The sequence below is a fragment of the Pteropus vampyrus genome, unplaced genomic scaffold (genome assembly GCF_000151845.1).
Source record: "Pteropus vampyrus isolate Shadow unplaced genomic scaffold, Pvam_2.0 Scaffold76, whole genome shotgun sequence".
Taxonomy (NCBI): Eukaryota; Metazoa; Chordata; class Mammalia; order Chiroptera; family Pteropodidae; genus Pteropus; species Pteropus vampyrus.
Genome location: NW_011888857.1, coordinates 3,682,622 through 3,703,100, shown reverse-complemented (window position 1 = coordinate 3,703,100; position 20,479 = coordinate 3,682,622). Strand labels below are relative to the sequence as shown.

General features: G+C 34.3%; 1 protein-coding gene across 6 annotated transcripts in view; it reads left to right on the top strand.

Annotated features, from left to right (window-relative positions):
* METTL15 (methyltransferase like 15) overlaps positions 1 to 20,479 on the top strand; it is a 151,852-nt gene that overhangs the window by 104,843 nt on the left and 26,530 nt on the right. For 5 of the 6 annotated variants that reach the window (XM_023532072.1, XM_011362560.2, XM_023532074.1 and 2 more), the window contains exon 4: positions 19,016 to 19,207. The exons of the other annotated variant lie outside the window; for it this stretch is intronic. In XM_023532072.1, the coding sequence (XP_023387840.1) occupies positions 19,016 to 19,207 (192 nt within the window). The remainder of the gene's footprint in view (positions 1 to 19,015; positions 19,208 to 20,479) is intronic. 6 annotated transcript variants of the gene reach the window in all.

The following is a 20,479-nucleotide window of genomic DNA, read 5'->3' as shown; positions in this document are numbered from 1 at the left end:
TCTCCCAGACATGAAACTTCAAAACTGCATTCACAAAGAAGAAACTGATTTGCAATTTCTTACAAATCTTGAGATTTTAATATTTTTAATGATCTCAAGTATCTTAATTTTTATGTATGGATTTTCTTTTATTAGGTTATTTCCACTTCCTTCCATTTTTAATCTCTTAAATCCTGACCTCCAAATGCTTTTTTTCCCACTGATCTCTTGGTCAGTGTATGTTTTGAAATGTGGTGCTCTGAACTGAACATAGCATGTGCTGCAATCCACAACCGCCCCCCCGCCCCGAATATAATGACATTTTATCTTCTCTTTCTTTGGAAATAAGCCTCTTATTTGCAAGATTGGAAGAGATGATATTGATTCATTTTTCACGTGATAAAACTTATTAGCTATATCCACTTATGTAAAGTTAGATGTAATAAGCTAAAATGATACTGTCTATAGTTTATATTTTATTGCAGTGCCTTTTACCTTTTGCTCTTATAGGCATAGATGACATTGATGAAATGCAATTTAGTTTTGTAGTCAAGGAAAGTTGGATAAAGACTAAAACTAAAGCATAGAGAAAATCAGTTAAATGTATATTTTAAAACTTCACTTTTATTGAAACCTGAATATCTGTTTTTATTTATTTTTGTAGAGTAGGATGAGAATTTCAATGTCTCTGAATTTTGAAACACATATAATTAATCACTTTGTATTATAATTGTATTTCATCCCATTAGAAGGAACCATCCATGTCTTTTCATCTTTCCATCCATAGTATTTTGTCCAGTGTCTGGAACTCAGTAGATGTTCAACTTGTTTCATGGACCTTTCTTAAATTATTCAAAGACTTATATTTCAAAGAGTTTTATCAGAATTAATGAAAACAATAATTTAAAAAAATATTCATATATATATATCTGTAAGTTAATCACTTGGCCTCATTTTTATCTTTTTCCATTATACTTTCTATTTTCATTATGTATAAAATATATGTTTATATTCTGCCATATATCGTGCTTTTACGGGAACAGAACATATTCTCCCAAAAAGATGGTAAGTACTTTGAAGGCAAGAGTCATGTAATATGCTTCATGTGCAAATTCTAGGGCTCAACACAATGCTAAACACACAGCAGTTAGCTTTGTACACATGAATTCTCAGCTACATTCTCAGAACTTAAAAAGTTCAGGCCTAGAAAAGTTTTGAGACTTTGCCTAAGTTGCACAGCTGGTTGACCCCCTACCGTTATAACTTTCATTCAAATCTTGTGATTCACATTATGAGAAGGAAACTTTTAAAAATATGAGTGTTTCATTCACCCAATTCCTCAGTATAATATTTTGGATAAAATTGCTCATAGACTATTATGGTATTTCTATTACTATTTTTGCTACACTCCTTTTTTATTTCTGACCTGAATTACTGCTTTACGTATGACAATCCTCACTGATACCTCACTATTTTTCCATTCATTATAATGAGAGTTTGCTGTACATTGATGATTACAGCAATAGAATTAGTGATTATCTAGAATTTTTTTCCCCTCGCAACTCTTCAAAAATCAATGTAGACTGAGGACCCTATATTAGGATCTGTTCTCTAGTGAAGAATCTCACTCCACTGTCTTCCTATATTCTTTAGTTATATGTCACCTACTTATTGATTAATTCAAGGATCAATTGTGATGTAAGAATCCAGTAATGCAGGAACCAAGAAAATTATCGTGTATTTTGCTCTGGATATTAAAGGACAAAGGTGTAAAGGATTACAGAATCCCAGAATACAGTTTTTTAAAATATATTCCATTTTGTACCCTGTTCGCAGTCTCTTGCAGGTCTACTACCTCAATTGTGAATAGACTTGATTCTTCCACTAAGTAACCATTGGACTTGGACAAATTACTGTCCCTCTCTGAATTTCTCTTCTTAACTATACAATGAGAGCTCAGTTGGGCTATATGATCACAAAGATTTTGTGTAACATTTAAGTAGTAAATGCTGACTGTAGAAGGACATGACCATGCATAAGGGTTTTATATGGAGGAAAAGAATCTTTCTTATTCATTTAAGAATTTACTTGTAAAAAAAAAAAGAATTTACTTGTAGTATTGCTTTATATCAATAATAATAGTATAATATATTGATCAACTAATATGCAAGCCTCTGTGATTGATGAAGATCAAGGCAATTTTAAAATATGGAAGAACCAATCAGCAACTTTATGAAGTGGATGCTACGGTGTGATGGGAGTGATAAATGCAGATTACCAAAGATGGCTGATGCTATAGCAAACAGAGGCAAAACAAGACAGTATTTTAAGGTCTATAAATGCAAGTTTAGATTCGAGCCTTATTTATTGAATCATAGGCAGGTATAATTCTCATTCCTTTTGCACTTCCCCTGCCCATTCCCCTTATGAATTCCCTAAATTTACAAGATCTCAGTTATCCTACCAACATAATAGCTTATGGGATGTGATGATGAAGTCTGTACCCAGCTAAGGTAGAAGCTCACTGGCACTGTTATAGGAAGGCTAGAGAGAAATTGTCTCAAACTCTTTCTTTGAGACAAGCATAAAAGAGGTGGTGAGCAAATGAAATTGTCAATTTTTGTAGGCCTTCTCTTTATTACCTTCTGTGTGGAATTTAAACACACATGCATGTTGGCCCCAAATATAGTATCTGATGAGCATCTTAATGAATATCCTTATTATTGCAATTAATAAACATTTAAAATGAGTGTACTATGTCAGTCATAATTTCATCAATATTCCTTCCTCAGTATTCATATTGGTTCCTTGGTTCTCTTCTCTGTCTAGATTCACACTCTTGGTAAACTTATTGAGTATAATGGTTTTAAATACTATCTTTATACTAATCTCTCTGGAAATCTAGACTTATATACCTAAATACCTTCTTGACATCTGCATTTGGATTTATTAAGAGATCTCAAATTTCACGTGACTAAAGTTGAACACTTGAGCTTTGCCTGAAATTTGCTTTACTTATAGCCCTTCCCATCTTGCCAATTGGTCTGGCCAAAATCCTTGTAGTCATCCTCGACTTTCTCTTACTACACCCAGTCCATCAGAAATCCTACTGCCTTGAACTTCCAAATATGTTATGAATACCTAGACTGCACCACTTCCACTGCTGCCATCCTAGTCTTACCGTGTCTTACCTAGATGACTGCAATAACCTCTTACCCAACCTACTTGTATCCTCGATGTATTCTTAATGCAGCAGCCATTAATTATCCTTTTAAAACGTGTCAGATTATGCCACTCCTTTGTTCAAAACTCTCCATGGTAACTATTTTAAAGAAAATGAAGAACTTAACAATAGCTTACAAAGCCCTACAATGTCCAGCCCCCTCATTACCTCTCTGTCCCCTGATCACTTTGCTTTGGTCACTCTGGCTTCCTTGCTACTCTTCAGAATTACCAGGCTTATTTCTGAATTAAAACCATTGCACTAGCTATTTCTTCTGCCTGAAATGTTCTTTCCTTTCCTTTTTCTTTCTTTCAAGTGTTTGCTCAAACATCACCTTCTCAATGATGTTTACCTGACCACTTTATTAAAATCACAACCCCAGCACTTCTGATCTCACTCCTCTCCACTTTATGTTGTATTTTTGATATCACTTATCACCTATTACATTATATAATTTGCTTATTTAAAATGTTTATTATTATCCCTACTAGAATATCAACTCCATGAGGCTGAATTATTTGTTTTGTTTACTGAGCATTCTTAGTAACATAGAGGGATGTCTAGAATATTGCATTTGAGGAGGACTGTTCTAGAGACTTTACATACATTATTTCATTTAATTATCAATTCTATATGTACAGATGAAGAAGTTAGACTCTTAGGGCTTACCTAACTTGGCTGAAGTCAATATCTGATAAATAGTGAAGCTGAGATTTGTCTGTCTAAATCATCTGCTCCTTGCCTCTCTCATATAAAGTAAGCAAAAACAAGAGAATAGAATAAAAATATATATATGGTTGGATTTATGTGTTATTTAATGGTAAAAACACTTTTACATAAATGTCTACAAATAAGAATAAAATACTTTCTCTTTAATATGGAAATAATAATTGAATTATATAGAATTCAAATATTTCCTTGCACATAAATTTGTCTTCTTTGGTAACTTAAATATATTTTGCTTTGTTTTGATATTATTTCAGTAAATATTGTTTCTGAAACAAGAATTTTGTTTTCCTTCCTTCTCTACACAAATATATCTTTTATACAGTCTATGGTAAGGCACAAGTATAGAAAACCATTATTCCGATTGTACATTGTTTGATAGATTGTTTAAGCTTTATAAGATTGAATTTACATTCACTTTAAAATGGAACTGATTATGTCAATAAGCATTTTTTCATTGTTAAATACAACACATAATTGGAGCATGTCTTTCAGGGGTTTTCAACTTACAGTTTCAAGTCTACTGGTAGGGTAAAGCGGTACAGTTATTCTAGTTTGATTGAAAATTCCTGTACTTATTTGAGCAATATTCTTTCTGAAAAATGATTGATACAGTTTTGCATTCTGCAGACTGTTCCTTATTGCCCCAAGACCTTGGTTAGAATATTATTATGTCTATCAAGGGAGATATACCAGTATATGAATCACTTTGCCTTTGAGATATGTAAATATTTCTAATTTGACACTTAAGCTAACAGTGGATATTGCATACTACTTCAGGATAAGACAAAGTAAAATATAGCATTTTTTTCATCTGAAATTTAAGGAGCAAGGCATCCTAAACCACCAGACACTATTTTGGTATAATCTATCACCTTTGTTAACATTTTGTTGGATATAAAGCATAACGTATCAGGTTGCATAGCGACAATATGGTTCACCAGGCATTCTATTTTTATAACTTTATTTAAAACTGACATGTAACTTGCTGTACCTGAAACCCCCAGTGAGCCAGTTATTGGAGTGTAACAAAGTTTTGACGTCAGAGTGGCTATTTATTCCACTGGAAACCATTAGCAATGCATTACCCTTTGGCACTGCTGTTTTTTTGCAGAAACATGGTTAAAATTTTATGACTGATTTTGACCAATTAGATTTCTTTCTCTCTTAGAACCAAGAAATTATATATAATACACAAATATATATGTATGTGTGTATATATAATATACATATGCTTTATATTCCTAAGATGTGTAATATATATTTAAATATAAGATTTTATATATAGGTATGTACTAACGTTCTACATAGAAATTCTTTTTAAAGTTTCTTCTGAAAAGCCAAGTATTATGATTTTACTTCTTTAAGTTCTAGACTGATTACTATTTTAAGAAAGGGACTTAGCTGCATATTATTATTGTTATTTATTACTATGGATACAGATATTGATTGGTTGCATAGCTCTACCATGTTTGTTGGCATTATTGCTGTTGCTCTTTTTAAAGAGGACTCTTTAGCATTTCATTTGTTTACTACCAATGGCAGTCTTTGGAAGTACTGGGGACAATAGCATTTTTGTACAAATGTAATATAATCAGTTACAGGCAGGTTTTCCTTCTTCTTAACTTTGACCATTATTTTCTGAAGGCACTAAATATGTGCTGTCCATCCGTGCATGGAGTTAAAGTCCCTTGACTCCTGAGCCAGCCAAGCGCCAGTTTACATGCTGAGCTTTGCCATTGCATTTCAAATCAGATCTGATGGAACCACCATTTGGAATTAAGAAGAGGAAAATAGTTCAGCTTTTATTTAGTGACCTAGCTGCTCTTAAAACCCTGTACAAAACATTGCCAGACTTGTGTTTGTGAAACAACTCACTTGTGTCAGTTAAGGATATACGTGCTTTTAAATTGAGGAGAAAGTTAATTCTTTCAAAGTCCAGTGTGAGATCTCAACTTCAACAATAATTATTACTATTATTTTTAATGATTATCTACTTATTAATCTTCACTTATTAATGAATTGATTTGTTTTTCCTTGGAAACTTTAAGTGTTTGTATATAAATATAATAGGAATACTCCATATGGTAACTTTTTCAGCATGTTATAATTTTTTTTCTCCCTGAAACCCACCAAGACTCTTTTGAGGTATAAAATGTATAGGATGAGTTCCAACTCCAAAGGTACTATATTTCTTACAATGTGTTACAATATTGCACATTAGTTAAAAGTGGAGGCATACTGGGTTAGAGTCTCGGCCTGCTACTACCTCTGACAATGAACAGATTATTTCAGAATTCTGAATCAGTTTCCTGACCTATAAAATAGTTATAATAATAACTACATTGAAGATTATTGTGTTGTAAGGATTAAATGAAATAACAAACATAAAGTCATTAACTCAATGTCTGGCTCATAGTATAACTCAATAAATGCTGACTATCATTTGTGCTCTTGGACTTGGTAACTCTTGTTGTCTGCAGCGGCAGTATGGCATCGTGCTTAATAGTGCAGGCTTTAGAACCAGACTGCCTGGGTTAGAATCCCAGCTCTGCTACTTAGGAGCTACATAACCTTCCTTCAAGAAGTTACTTAACTCTGCTGCCCCAGTTTCTTCATCTATAAAATGAGGGACTATAATAGTACCTACCTCGGGCGTGTTTGAAGATTATATGCTTTAATTCAAGGAGAGTGCTCAGAACAGTGCCTGACACATAGTATGAGTTCAAAAAATGTTAGCTATTATTATTACAAAAATTGCTGAATATGAGCTTCCTGGTATTTTTAGAAGTATTTTAAGTCCAGCCCTGGAATTTTATAATGATTAAACAGGCCCAGCTGTAGAAATGATTCGCCTGAAGATACAAAGCATTTCTAGAGATTTTGCCATCTAGCCCAGTAATACCTGCAAACAGCCATTCAATAAATACTTATTGTAAAACTCATTTAACTCAAATAACTGACACCAAAATCTAAATGAGTTCATTTTAGTACTTATTGCAAAATCATGTTATTTCAGGTTTTATTGTTGTGCATTTTAAAGTTGAAATATGTAATTCTTCTAGGAAATTTAGTCCTACTGGTTTGAGGTAATTCCGATTCAAGATTACTATTTGGACTGTTCCTGTTCTCAAGCACACAATAAGCTTTCCATCAAGTAGATAATTTCAGCTTGATAATGCCTGCTAGTGACCTCACCATTCACATTGGTAACATAGATGCTAGGCCTCTATAATTCCATTTCTTTACTGCCTCCTGCCCCTCAAGGGTGGATGCTAAAACTAGAGCGATAAATAGACTTTTTCTCCTGGCACACCATTGTGCTTTTTAAAAAGGTGTATACATAGCTCAAGAATTACTATATTAAGAAGTTGTTGAATGAGTTTATCAGAGATATGTGCAAATAGATGCCCTGAATCAACCTCTCAAAGCTATTTATAGCAATACTTTGACATCTTGGTCTTGGCATTAACTTGACCTGAGTTTAATTCTTAGCTTTACCACTTGTAGCTGTGTGACCTTGAGCAATTCAACTCATTATCGAATATTTGTTGAGCACCCATTCTGTTCTCTATTAATATGCAAGATAATTTTATAGAAATATGTATAAGAAAAATAATCTCTAAGTCCAAGTTTCAATAATTAGAAACAGAATAATTTATAGAGTTGTGATGAAGGTCAAAATGTGATCATCTAAGGTAAAAAACACTGCGAATCATAAAGTTGTATACTATAATTTACTGAGAGTAGGGACCACATGTTACCTTTGTTGTCTTAGTATCTAACATATAGTATCTGACATGTAGAAGTATTCAGAAAATGTCTATAGCAGACTGATTTTTTAAAGTCTCAAAAGCATCTATCTGTACATAGAATATTAGCAATTTAAAATTTAAACTTAAAAATATAGATAATTTATTCTTTTGATTTTCTAACTAGATTCCACATATACTCAGCTTTATGCGGAATATCCCTATGGGATTTCCTTAAAAAAAAAAAAGGTCTTAAATAAAGGCATTTTTATATTTGCGGTGTTATTAGCAGGCCCTACTTTCTACAATGTAATGTAGGGTTTGAATTAAGAGAAATTATAAAATCGATTGAATCTATTATAGCCAAAAGCTAGTATTATTTTTGTGCACCTAGAACCGCAGTTAAGCCTCCAGATTTTAGAATAATTTAATTTGTATGTTATATGGAGGAAAATATATTTTGTACCTGAACTTAATAATAATCTTTGAATAATAAACTCTACTTTAATTGACATAGTATTCAACTCCTTAAAATCTTTCTAATTATTTGGACACTGTATGTTTATTAATGTTATTAAATGGATTAGAAATAGACTTCAGCACATTGGGCCACATCTAAAAATCTTTCATGTAGTGTATTGTAAGTTAATAACGTAAAAGGTGGGAATCTTGTAGACCAGAAAGTATCAGTATTAGGCAAAAAAAAAAAAAATTAGATCCTAGGCACTATTCTTGCATTGTACTTCTAGATTTGAACCTAAACACCCTTTGAAAAATAATAGCACTCAAGATACACATAAACTAAATTCATGCTTGATTTGGGAGATTATCTCCTGTTAATATACATTTGAATATCGGGTTTAAAAAAATTTTTTTTAAATTTGTTTCAAGTATACAGTTCATTGGACATATATATAATTCATAAAACGATCTCCCCAATTGCTCCCTCCCTCCCTCCCCCTTGCCCTCCACCTAGCTGTCATATTAATGTTAACTGAATATTGTTTTAAAATAAGAAGTGATACACTGTAGTCACAGGAGTAAAACTCAACAACCTAAAAGTACAGAAAAGCCTTTTCAGTGGGAGGCCACTGGAAAATGGTATGGCTAAAAGAAATTTCCTCTGACACATACCCAGCTAATTAATTTGCACTTATAGAGGGAATGAATTTCTTACTCTCACTGAACTTAAAAAAAGCAATGAAAATCCACTAAAATCTCACTCTATCAATTTAAATTTTAATGACCATTTTTCAAGAGGTCAGAAAGGCCATATTTTCTTATCCTTAGACTAAAACCATTAGCTATTTACCATAATCTTCTTCTTATCTTTCATAATAACTGTACTGAATTTTGAAGCTAATGAGACCTGCCAACAGGAGAAAGGTTTGCATGCCTTTTCCTTCTCTGGATGCATCATTTTAATATGCTAGTAGTTGTCAGCAGTGTTGCCAGTGAATATTCAAGACTACAGGAAAAATATGATATGTCTTCTTTTCTTTTTGATTATGTCTAACTATTGCTCCTTAAAGAGGGCTATGAATGTGATCTCCTCAGGAAAATCCCCAAAATATAGCATACTTGTCTTGATGTTTATTCTTTAAGTAGGTAGTAAAACACCCATAATGTGTGAACATTCTCTAGGTGATTATGATATTCACCATTAATTAGATACCTCTAGACAAAATCATCTCCCTTTAGATCTGGATTCAGGCAGTCATCTAAGCACCTTACATTAACAATGACAAGTATTCGAAACTCTTAATGTTTAAGTCATGATAGAATTTCTTGAATAACTGATAGAAACACCTTGAGATATAGGGAACTGCCGCTGAGGGAAATTAAGTTACTTTTCCAAAACCACAGAGTTAATAATTAGCAGAGCCAAGATTTAAACATGTCTTACCATGCTGTTTCCCTTTTCCACTCTACCACTGTTGTTTTAAGAAGAAATAAACCATTTCCTCAGTGACTTATATACATTTGTGCATATACCTTCCTATATTGTGTGCTCTTGTCCATTTTTATATTCCTGTGTCCAGTACCTGATAGATAATCCTCATTCAGCAAATATATGTTGAGTGCTGAATCTGTAGACCTACAGGTATGACAAGATGGCAAACATTAAAAATAAATAATTAAAGTACTTTAATAAAAAAAGAAATCAGATATACTATGGAGATTTGTGGACCGTGAAAAAGCCATAATGATGAAGAGTTAGAGATCTGAAATGGTACTAAATAAATAGAAATTTGAGAGGTATTACAGTGTAGTGGTTAAGAACATGGACCGTGGAGCCAGACTGGACTGTTTGCATTCTAATTCTACCACATACTAGTATGACTTGGTTAAGTGACTTTACTCTCAGTACTTGTTTCTTCATCTGCAGAATTTGGGGTTATAATGTCACTACCTCACAGAGTTATCATGAGGATAAAAGGATTTAATAAGAACACAGCACTTAGCACAGGCTATGGCATGTAGGAGGCACTCTTTAAATGTTTGCTCTTACCATTGCTCAAATATGAACTACACGTTTCATCCACTGTTTTGGCTCCCTCTGAATTGCTTGCTTAGGAGGCCTAATGAATTGGTAAAGGCAGCCTTGGCCCCTGATTTCTGTCTACAAACCAATAAAACTTAATGACTGGAAAATAGGTAGCACACTGGGATTTACATGGATTAATGGTGATACTGATGTGAGAAGGACTCAGATCCATAGCAACCAGAACTTCCTCCTCCAAAAAGCTATATGGATTTTGTTCTTTCTTATCTTATGGAATATTATCACCTAGATATGCCCCAAATGCACACACAAAATGAATGATTATGATGAAGAGATCTCTGAATTCAGTTAAGTTTAGTGAAACAAATTTTAAGTATCTAGATACTATTCTGGCAGCTTCTTAAGAAATATTCGTTCTCTTCTGTTTTATGTGCTCTGCTTGTCACTCTGGTCCTTATGATCAGAGTTCTGTGTATATCCACCTGCTATCTCAATGTACCATCGTATTTCTCCACAGTGTTCTTGATAATGGACTGAAGATGGCCGTGTGTGTAGCTTAGGTGACTTAACATCAAATTACCTTTGATGCTGATTCTGACTTGATGCCTTGGTTTTAGTGACTGGGCCAATTCTAATAAATTAAATTTCTAACTTATTCTCTCATCCCTGAGCCTCTTCCCATATCCTTGTTTCTCAGTTTATTCACAACTAGATGATGTGTTCTTTTTAGGGAAAGTCACCACATTGATGTTAACATGACTAGTTCTCTACTCATTTCTTTCTTAAAGACTCCCTACTACTACAAATTACTCCCTCCCAGTTTATCATGTATTAGTCCTTGCCAGACCCCTGTACCACTTACTCCTGCTAGTCTTTGCTCAGTTTTGTACTTCTGGTATCAGAACCTGGCCCCTTAGTCTACACCTGAATTCTAGCATCAACCATCAACCATCACTGCATTTTTCTTGTGATGACTTTAAGAGGAAGTTGTAGTGTAACATAAAGGTCTTAATTAGCAGAAGAGAATCTAGAAGGTTAGAAGGGGAAAAATTTTTGTTTTCTCCTACCTACTTTTAATTTTACTCCTAAATACAAGAGTGTGGTATATTATTTGCAAAAATGCCCACTGCTCTTCCTCTCTTCTCTATATCTAACCCTTCCACACGTGTCCTTAACTGCTCTTTCCATCGCAAGGTGAAGTCTGTTTTTACAGTCCTAGAGTATGAACTGAGATATGGACTTGTTTTGGCTAATGGGTTATTAGAAAATGGGGCATATTCAGAAACCTAAAAAGTGATCATGTATTGGGGTTGTTCTACTTTGCTACCATTGGAACCAAACTACTCTGCAGAAACCTGGGCTAGCCACCTAATGCTAGAGAAGCATGGTCCAGTCACTTTTTTTTACCCCAGCCAACTTTCCGACGTGTGAGACCATTTGGAACCAAGCAAGCCTCAATCAACCCACTATCAAAAGAATCGCCAGATGAGCTCAACACAAATTACCAACCCATAAAATATGACCTGATAAATGATTGTTGTTTTAAGCCACCAAGTTTTGGGGTGGTTTGTCACATGGCAAAAGTTAAGTGGTTCCGAGAGAATCAATACCGTCATTATTAGTCATTTTTTTGTGTATTGTTGGTTGTGTATGTCAGCTGTGTATTATGGTAAGATTCATTACTATACTTGAAATTAGAGGTACATAATTTCTTAAAGCAATTATTTAATATTTTTGGTTAAGATGGAGGAATGTTAAATCATAGAATAAAAATAATAGTGATGTTTTTCTTCCCTATCTTAGAAAGAGATAATTAGTCTCCAAAGGTTTTCTTGAAAATTTGTGTTCAAACTTAACATTTTAAAAATTGCTTTATTCAATAGCCTAGTTTTTCTTTCTTTTTTTTTTTTTAATTGGATTTCTCACAAATAAGACTTCTTTCCATAAAACTGAAAGTTATTAATCCCTGGGCAGCAAAAAGTGCATTTTTATATCAAGCATTTTATAAATCATGGGAGTTTTGGGTTTCTAAAACTAAGATGGATAAATACTCTCATTAACTACGGAATGTTCAACCCTGTGAGTTGGATCCACTTTTATCATTATATATATCCTTAACCCCTATCATTAGACTGTATGTAGTTTGAAGAATGATGAAGTTCCATGTTCAATCTTAAATCAGATATACAGTGAATATAGCTATTCTTACATCACTAGCCTCAGTGTATACTGGAGCACTTTAGTCCTTCATAATAAAACAGACTCATAACTTGTACTCCAAGTGCGGATGACTTGCCAAATTCAAGATTAACAACACTTGTCATAGCTAAAGAACCTCAAAAGAAATATGGCTTCCAGCAGCAAAGGTATTCTTGGCAATCTACTGCTAAGCGCCTTGAGTTTTTTGGGGATTGGCTTGCAAAACCATCCTCATGTAGCATGTGCTCTGAGTCACAAGCAACATTTTACTTACAACTTGGGAATTCTCAGATGATGACAAATGATGATGACAATAATTTGAATAAATTGTGCATTCGTAGTTATGGCTAAATGTCCTGGTTTAGCTCTGTTTTTGTGACCATCATCATCTTCCATGGCCAAGTCACTCTTTTCTTTTGTTTTATAACACTTGTAAAATACATATGCAAAAATATTGAAAATTAAGATTTGAAAAAAGGAAAGGAGGAAGAGAGAGAGGAGGAGGAAGGAAGGAAGGAAGGAAGAGAGAGGACCTGAGGGAGGAAGAAAAGTAGAGAGGCAGAAACAGAAAAATGGGCATGGAATCTGTCTGTCCAAGAAAATTAGCCTCAGCGTAATTGCATATATGAAATAAATGCCCCAGGTTCTGAAGTTAAGGCTAAATTTTCAACAGATTGGTTGGTAAACTTTGTGGATGGTTTCTTTACCCTGAGAACAGTCTAGTAATTCTAGAAACATAACTGATATAGCATCAGAAAACTGCTTTAAACACATGGTTTACTCTGTGTTGTTGCCTCATGTAATATTCTCATACTTGTTTATTATGCTGAGTTTTGTACCACAAGGATTACATTTTTTTTTTAGTCATAATGAGGCATAAAACTGTGTATTGCATGTTAGAACAGTTGTGTTTGAGGGTACACAAGAATGCAAGCATATAAGATATTATTTTTATTTTGCAAGTATACTAGCATCAAGCAGGATAATAACTTTAATGGCTAAGGAATTAAGACCGAGCAATAATGATTTGTGTAAGGCTTTTGCTTTGTGTAAAGATTTCTAAGGTTGAAGATAAAAGAGTTGTAGAAAATGTGTAGAGTGGAAATTGTACATAGTTCTAAAATAATTAACAGAACAAAACAAGTACAGTAATGGAAGAAACAGGCTTATTAGCAGTAGTGTACTTGTCAAAGAATCAAGGGTATTAGTATAAGTCAATGATGTGAAATAAATTCTAAAACTATTTTGATCTTCAGCTGAATTAATAGGGACAAGAATCTATTCTGTGCTGATCATTTTGGAATTCAGACCTAGGAACATCAGCATATTGGAACACATTCAGGAAAGAGCAACTAGCATGGTGAAAGATTTTTATATGGAGAATAGCAGAAGAATTAAGTTTTGTTTAGAGAAAAACTTGAGGAGTATGATAGCTATAAAGTTATGATTTTTTTCTTTGTAAGTAAAAGAAAAACCAACTCAAACTGGTTTTGATAACAGGTAATTTATGGGCTCATATCACTCAAAAGTTCAGAGACAAGTTGGATTTTAGGTGAGGCTTAGTCTAGTGGCCTAGTTAATCTTTCTCTCAGCTTTTCCATCTGCAATTTTAGCTAAAAACTGGCTGCCATCCTCTCTCTTCTTAGGTCAAGAAATCTGCTGGCAATAATCAGGTCTGTGCGTATGTATGTGTATGTGTATATATATAAAGAGATTATATCTATCTATCTATCTATCTATCTATCTATCTATCTATCTATCTATCTATCATCTATCTATCTATCTATCTATCTATCTATCTATCTAACTATCTATCTATCTATCTATCTATCATCTATCTATCTATCTATCATCTATCATCTCTCTATCTTTCATCCATCTATCATCTATCTATCAATTATCATCTAAAGAGATTTCTTTCAAAGAATCGGCTCACACGACTAGGGGGATCAGCAAGTCTGAAATCAGTGGGGCAGGCCAGCATGCTGGAAACTCTGACATGGGCTGATATTGCAGTCTCAAGGCAAAATTTCTTCTTCTTTTGAGAAACCTCAGTTTTTGCTCTCAAGGTCTTTCAGCTAACTGGATGAGGCATACCCACATTACTGAAGATAATCTATTTTTCTTAAAGTGAGCTGATTGTAATATTAACCACATCTACAAAATACTTTCACAGCAACACCTAGATCAGTATTTCATTAAATATTTGGGTACTATAGCCTGTCCAAGTTGACACAAACTATCAATCTCTCCCAAAATATATGGTTGAAATTTTGAGGTAGCCAACAAATATTCCTTACGACAGCTGACAGTAGTTATATGAAAGGCTGCAATGGGTTTTAGGTTTTCAGTTGTTTTACATAGACTGATACAAAGTTATAGAAATAGTTAGGTAACAGCTATCAACTATAAAAATAACTGGCCAAAAAAAAAAAAAAAAAGTGAGTTCTTATGACTGGGTATTCAAATATGAGGTAGGTTATTGTGGAATAAGGCCTAAAATTAAAGGCCAATATTATGTGTTCTTGACATCTGAGGAATACTGAGAGAGCCCCAAATGGTCTAAGCACAAGTTCTCCCCACTGTGCTCCCACGGATAGGGTTCCTTAGCTAAATGATCCTCCTTATCAAAGAGATCAGGCACAATAACTGCTTATCCCTGAGTACCCTGCTAGGCATGGAATTATCAAATAAGTCAATCACATCCTCACATGGATCCAAGGGGCACACCACTCTCTTGATACTAAAAACCTGCTTTCCACAGCCTTTGGTTGTCTCCTCTGTTCCTGAGTGCTACCCACATTTATCCATGCATATGGCATGTGGTATGTTCCTTCCCTGGGCTATAAGTATATCAGATTAATTAACTCTTGTCAATCTCATCTGTCCACTGTCAGGTACCATGCGTTTGGCCATTTCTATTATCATAGAATGGGAATCCCTCCCTCACCAACAAGGAACATGATTAAATAAGACAACAAGGAAGTTTCTGCATAGACTCTTCCTTTCACAATTTCTCTATAACATGCAATGCTGTTAAGCATTTATTAGCAGTAGTTCTCAACAGTGGGGTTAACGTATTCAGTAAGTCATATTATAAATAGATGTGCTGTCATCTAGACTTTGTTGTTCCATTTCTAGAGCACAGACAGAGTAGATTTAGCATTATTCTTAAGGGCACTGGGATTTCTGGAATGGTAAATGAGCATTGGCTTCATCTTAAAGTTACTAGCTGCATTAGCCCCAACAAGAGAGTCAGTCTGTTCTTTGAAGCTTTGAAGCCAGGAATTGACTTCTCTAAAGCTATGAAAATCCTAAATGGCATCCTCTTCTAATATAAGGCTGTTTTTTCTATATTTAAAATCTATTGTTTAGGGTAGCCACCTTCATTAATTATATTAGCTGCAACTGCGTCTTCTGGATAACTTGCTGCATCTTCTACATCAGTATGTGCTGCTTCGCCTTGCACTTTTATTTTGTGGAGATGGTTTCTTTCCTTAAACCTCATGAACCAACCTCTGCTAGCTTCAAACTTTTCTTCTGCAGCTTCCTTACCTCTCTCATCCTTCATGAAATTCAAAGAGCATTAGGGCCTTGCTCTAGATTACGTTTTGGCTTAAGGGAATTTTGTGGTTAATCTTCTGTCCAGACCATTAAAACTTTCTCCATATAAGCAATAAAGCAGTTTTGCTTCCTTATCCTTTTTGTTTTCACTGTAGTACCACTTTTAGTTTTTTTCAAGGACTTTTTCTGTGCATTCACAACTTAGTTGTTTGGTGCAAGATGCCTAGCTTTCAGACTGTCTTAGCTTTTGACATGCCTTCCCTACTAAGCTGAATCATTTCTAGCTTTTAATTTAAAGTAAGAGGTATATAACTCTTCCTTTTACTTGAACACTTAGAGGCCATTGTAGGGTTATTGGCCTAATTTCAATATTGTTATGTATCGTGAATAAGGAGGTCCAAAGAACAGTAAGAACACACACACATTTATTATTTAAGTTCATCATCTTACATTGGCACAGTTTGTGGTACCCCAAAACACGATAGTGACATCAAAAGTTACTAATCACAGATTACTGTAATGGCCTGCTGAAATGTGAAAGGGTTAAAGAATAATTAAAACCTGAAACTGGACAAAGGAAGTCTATAACTTAGGCCTAGTTTCTGGAACCCCTAACCACATTCTGTTAATCATGAAACTTGTAACAATGAGCTCATACGCTAACTGCCAATTTTAGCCTGTGTAACCCTGCTTGCTTGTGTGGCATGAAAAATAATCAATTGTATATAAGCTGAAAATTACTGTTTGGCCATCGCCCATGGGAACACTGGCTATTACCCATGGGAACATAGGCAATCACCCATAGGAACATAACATTCTAACAACAAGCTTTCTGCTTCTGTACTTCCCACTTGCACACCTGACCAGTGGGTTGACAGGTAGTGAATAGGAGAAAGATGGACCTTTGTGTTTAAGACAGAATGAGGAATGGGATTTGGGGCTTAAAAACCTTGTATCTTGGCATTTCGGGGCTGCTCCTTTGCAAGGACAGCCGCCGGCTAATAAACTGTCTCCTGGTTAAGAGCACTCAAGTTGGGTCTGGTTATTCTGGACACAACAATTACTATAACAAATATAATAATAATGAAAAAGTTTGAAATATTGCGAGAATTAACAAAATGTGACAGACACGAATTGAGCAGATCTTTTGGAAACATGGCATTGATGGACTATCTTGATGCTGGGTTGCTGTAAACCTTCAATTTGTAAAACACTATAATATCCACAAAGTGTAATAAAATGAGGCATGCCTGTACAGCCATAACAATTCGTTTGTCTCTCCACTGTTAGCACTCATCAGATTGTTAGGCAAACTATTTATTTATACATCTTTTCCTTTTACCTCAAAGCTCAGAAAGCCATACATTATTAATCTTTTTATGAATCTTCATATACGTCTGAATAGCATAATTCCTATCATGTAGGTTCCTGACACATAGTAGGTATTCAATGAATATTTGGTGAGTGAATCTGAAGATCCCTTTCTTCATCAGAATTTGAGAAAAAAATTACCAATGAGCTGTGAAATTCTCCTTAAACAACATAACCTATAAGTTAATATCATAAATATAAATTCCTCAACACTGTTGAAATCCACACTCACCCCACCCACCTGTAGATGGAAAAAAATGAGGTTTTGGGAATGTTGCCCACTTTTTTCTTCTTATTCTCCTTCCAAAATGCATGCCAGTTGCCCTAAGGCTTCTGAAGAACCCTGAAGGCAGCATCTCAGTTCGTGTAGGAAGGAGAGTTAGTATAGCTGCAAGGTGATCCCAACTTCTTGCCTGTCTGTTGATTAAGCTCCATTCACTTCAAAATCCCTGCTGAGAGCTAAAACACTGCTTTTGCAAGAAGGCATTTATTTTAGGCATAGTTTCATTCTTCAAGTTTGCAGCTTCACAGCACTCCTATCCTAGATTATGAGAAAAATATGAAGAAAGCTAAAATGGTTGGCATGAAGACATTTGACATATCTGTTTGTGTGTGTGATTCCTGTTTTATTACTTATGGTATTTAATTTGACTTACTCATTAAATTTATTATTTTCAAATTTTATGGAGATAATATTTGACATATAGCACTGTATAAATTTAAGGTATACAGCATAATGATTTGACCTACATATGTTGTGAAATGATTACCACAATAAGTTTAGTTAATATCCATTATCTCACGTAGAAACAAAAAAAAAAAGAAAAAAAATATCTTTTCCTTGTGATGAGAACTCTTAGAAGTTACCTTCTTAACAACTTTTATGTACACCACACATCAGTGTTAGCTAGTAATCATGTTGTACATTACATTCCTAGTACTTATTTATCTGGAAGTTTTTAGCTTTCAACCATTTTTGGCCAACACACACACACCACCGCCACCACTTCTTATCCATTTATTCACTGATGGACACTTAAGTTGTTTCCATGTTATGGCTATTGTAAATAATGCTTTTATGAATGTGGAGGTGCAGAAATCTCTTCACAATGGTGTTTTTGTTTCCTTTGTATATGTTGTCAGAAGTGGAGTTGCTGGATCATATGGTAGTTCTGTTTTTAATTTTTTGAAGAACCTCCATACTGTATTCCATCGAGGCTGTACCAATTTACCCTTCCACCAACAGTGCAGAAAGGTTCCCTTCTCTCCACATCCTCACCAGCATTTCCAGCATTTGTTATCGCTAAATTTATTCTTTTGATAGATTTGCATATGCTTCTTTATTTGACCCAGAGATTTAAGTATTTTTTTAAAGAAAAAGTGAAAGACCTGGACTGACAAAAGAATTTTTCTAATTCATAAACTTATTGTATACCTTCACAAAGGTGTAAAATAAATTGTGTTTATTAACAAGAATAAAATTACATTAAAGCACCTCTGGTGTTGAAACCAAATATATAGAATCACTGTAGCCATATGTCTTTATATAGGACTATGCATGTGCTTGGCACTTAGTAAATATGTATTGGTTAAACAGTTTAAGAATAAGATGTGCTTCATTCCATTGATCATAGACCTTAAGAAAGATCTTAACATAATAGTAGTATTATCTCCATCTCCTGGGTTTATTCACAGTAAACAGATCCGAGCTATACTAGGCCAGTTTAGCCAGGCAGAAGCCTTATTAATGAAAGCTGGAGTGCAGCCAGGGACTTTGGATGGAGTCCTTTTGGATCTCGGATGTTCCTCCATGCAACTCGATGCTCCTGAAAGAGGTTTTTCCCTTCGGAAGGATGGCCCCTTGGACATGAGAATGGATGGTGACAGGTGAGTATTGATAAAGCATTTCTCCTTACAACAAGAAATCAATTTCTCAAAAGCACTTTGAATTTAATTCCCTTTTAAGACTGCAGAATTCCCATTACATGCCCACATCTAACACTATCCATATATAATAAGTCAGTTTTGTTTGCTACTCATTATAGTTTTTACTGTTTCTCTAGATTTGGGATTCTAAAAGAAAAATCATTGCTGTCTTTACACAGAATAGTGAAGATGATAACTTCAGGCTGATTATCTTTTTTACAATGTGAGCTTTTAGACTACTAACAATATTGATAAATATGATACTGAAACAATGGTTTCATTTTTATGCAGGCTCAACTATGTCTCTTGTGTGAAGTAAAAGGAACTATATTTAATGCATATTCTTTTAAATACCGCATAAAAGTCAAAATCCTAGTGGTTGGCATTTGTGTGTTTTCCCTGTCTATTATGCAGTCACCTTGGTTCCACCTTCTTCAGAAAAACTACAACTCATGGTACTATATCAAACAGTATTTATTCTACAGAGGATAGTTTATACCTCCTCTTCATTCCTAACCACCCTGGAGATATTAGTGTTTGATCTCCATTATCCAAGTAGGTACATTTATAGTAAATAACACAAAGAGGATCACATTCTAGGAAAGTATAGGATAATTTTTTCAAATCTAAATTAATTTTAAAGGCTTAGATTAGCTCTTCTTGTCTCTGTGCTCAACACTGGCCCAGAGACTGGCCAGCTTGTACTTAAAAAGTTTAACCATGCCCTTCTCCTTCATTTCATGTCCCCATCACCACCACCACCAAATTATGTACGTTGTCCCTTACCTTTGTGAAGCTCATCTTCCAAGGAGAACAGTACACTTTCTTATCACTAAGCAAACTATTCAGTTATGTTACTAATCTACAATTCTACACTTGCATAAACATTTCTACTGAAACAAATAAGTTTTCCAAAATTTCTTCCAATCTACGAGAATAACTAATATATAGGAAATTTAAAGTTTCATTTAAGTCAACAAATTAATATTGAGTTGACTTTAACTTCTTTCCCACAAACTGCTCTATCCTGTGGTTATTATTTACATATAGCCTTTTCCCCATGTTTTGATATGATCTGTTACCCGAGATTGTGACCTATACCTGTTAGACTCTTTTTGTTCTGAGTCTTATACTTTCTTTTGCACAAGTTGGCATTCATAGATTGAAGAATGTGATCATAAAAGAAAATAATAAAAATCCTTTAAAAGCCAGTGACTAATAGTAAAGGTCAAA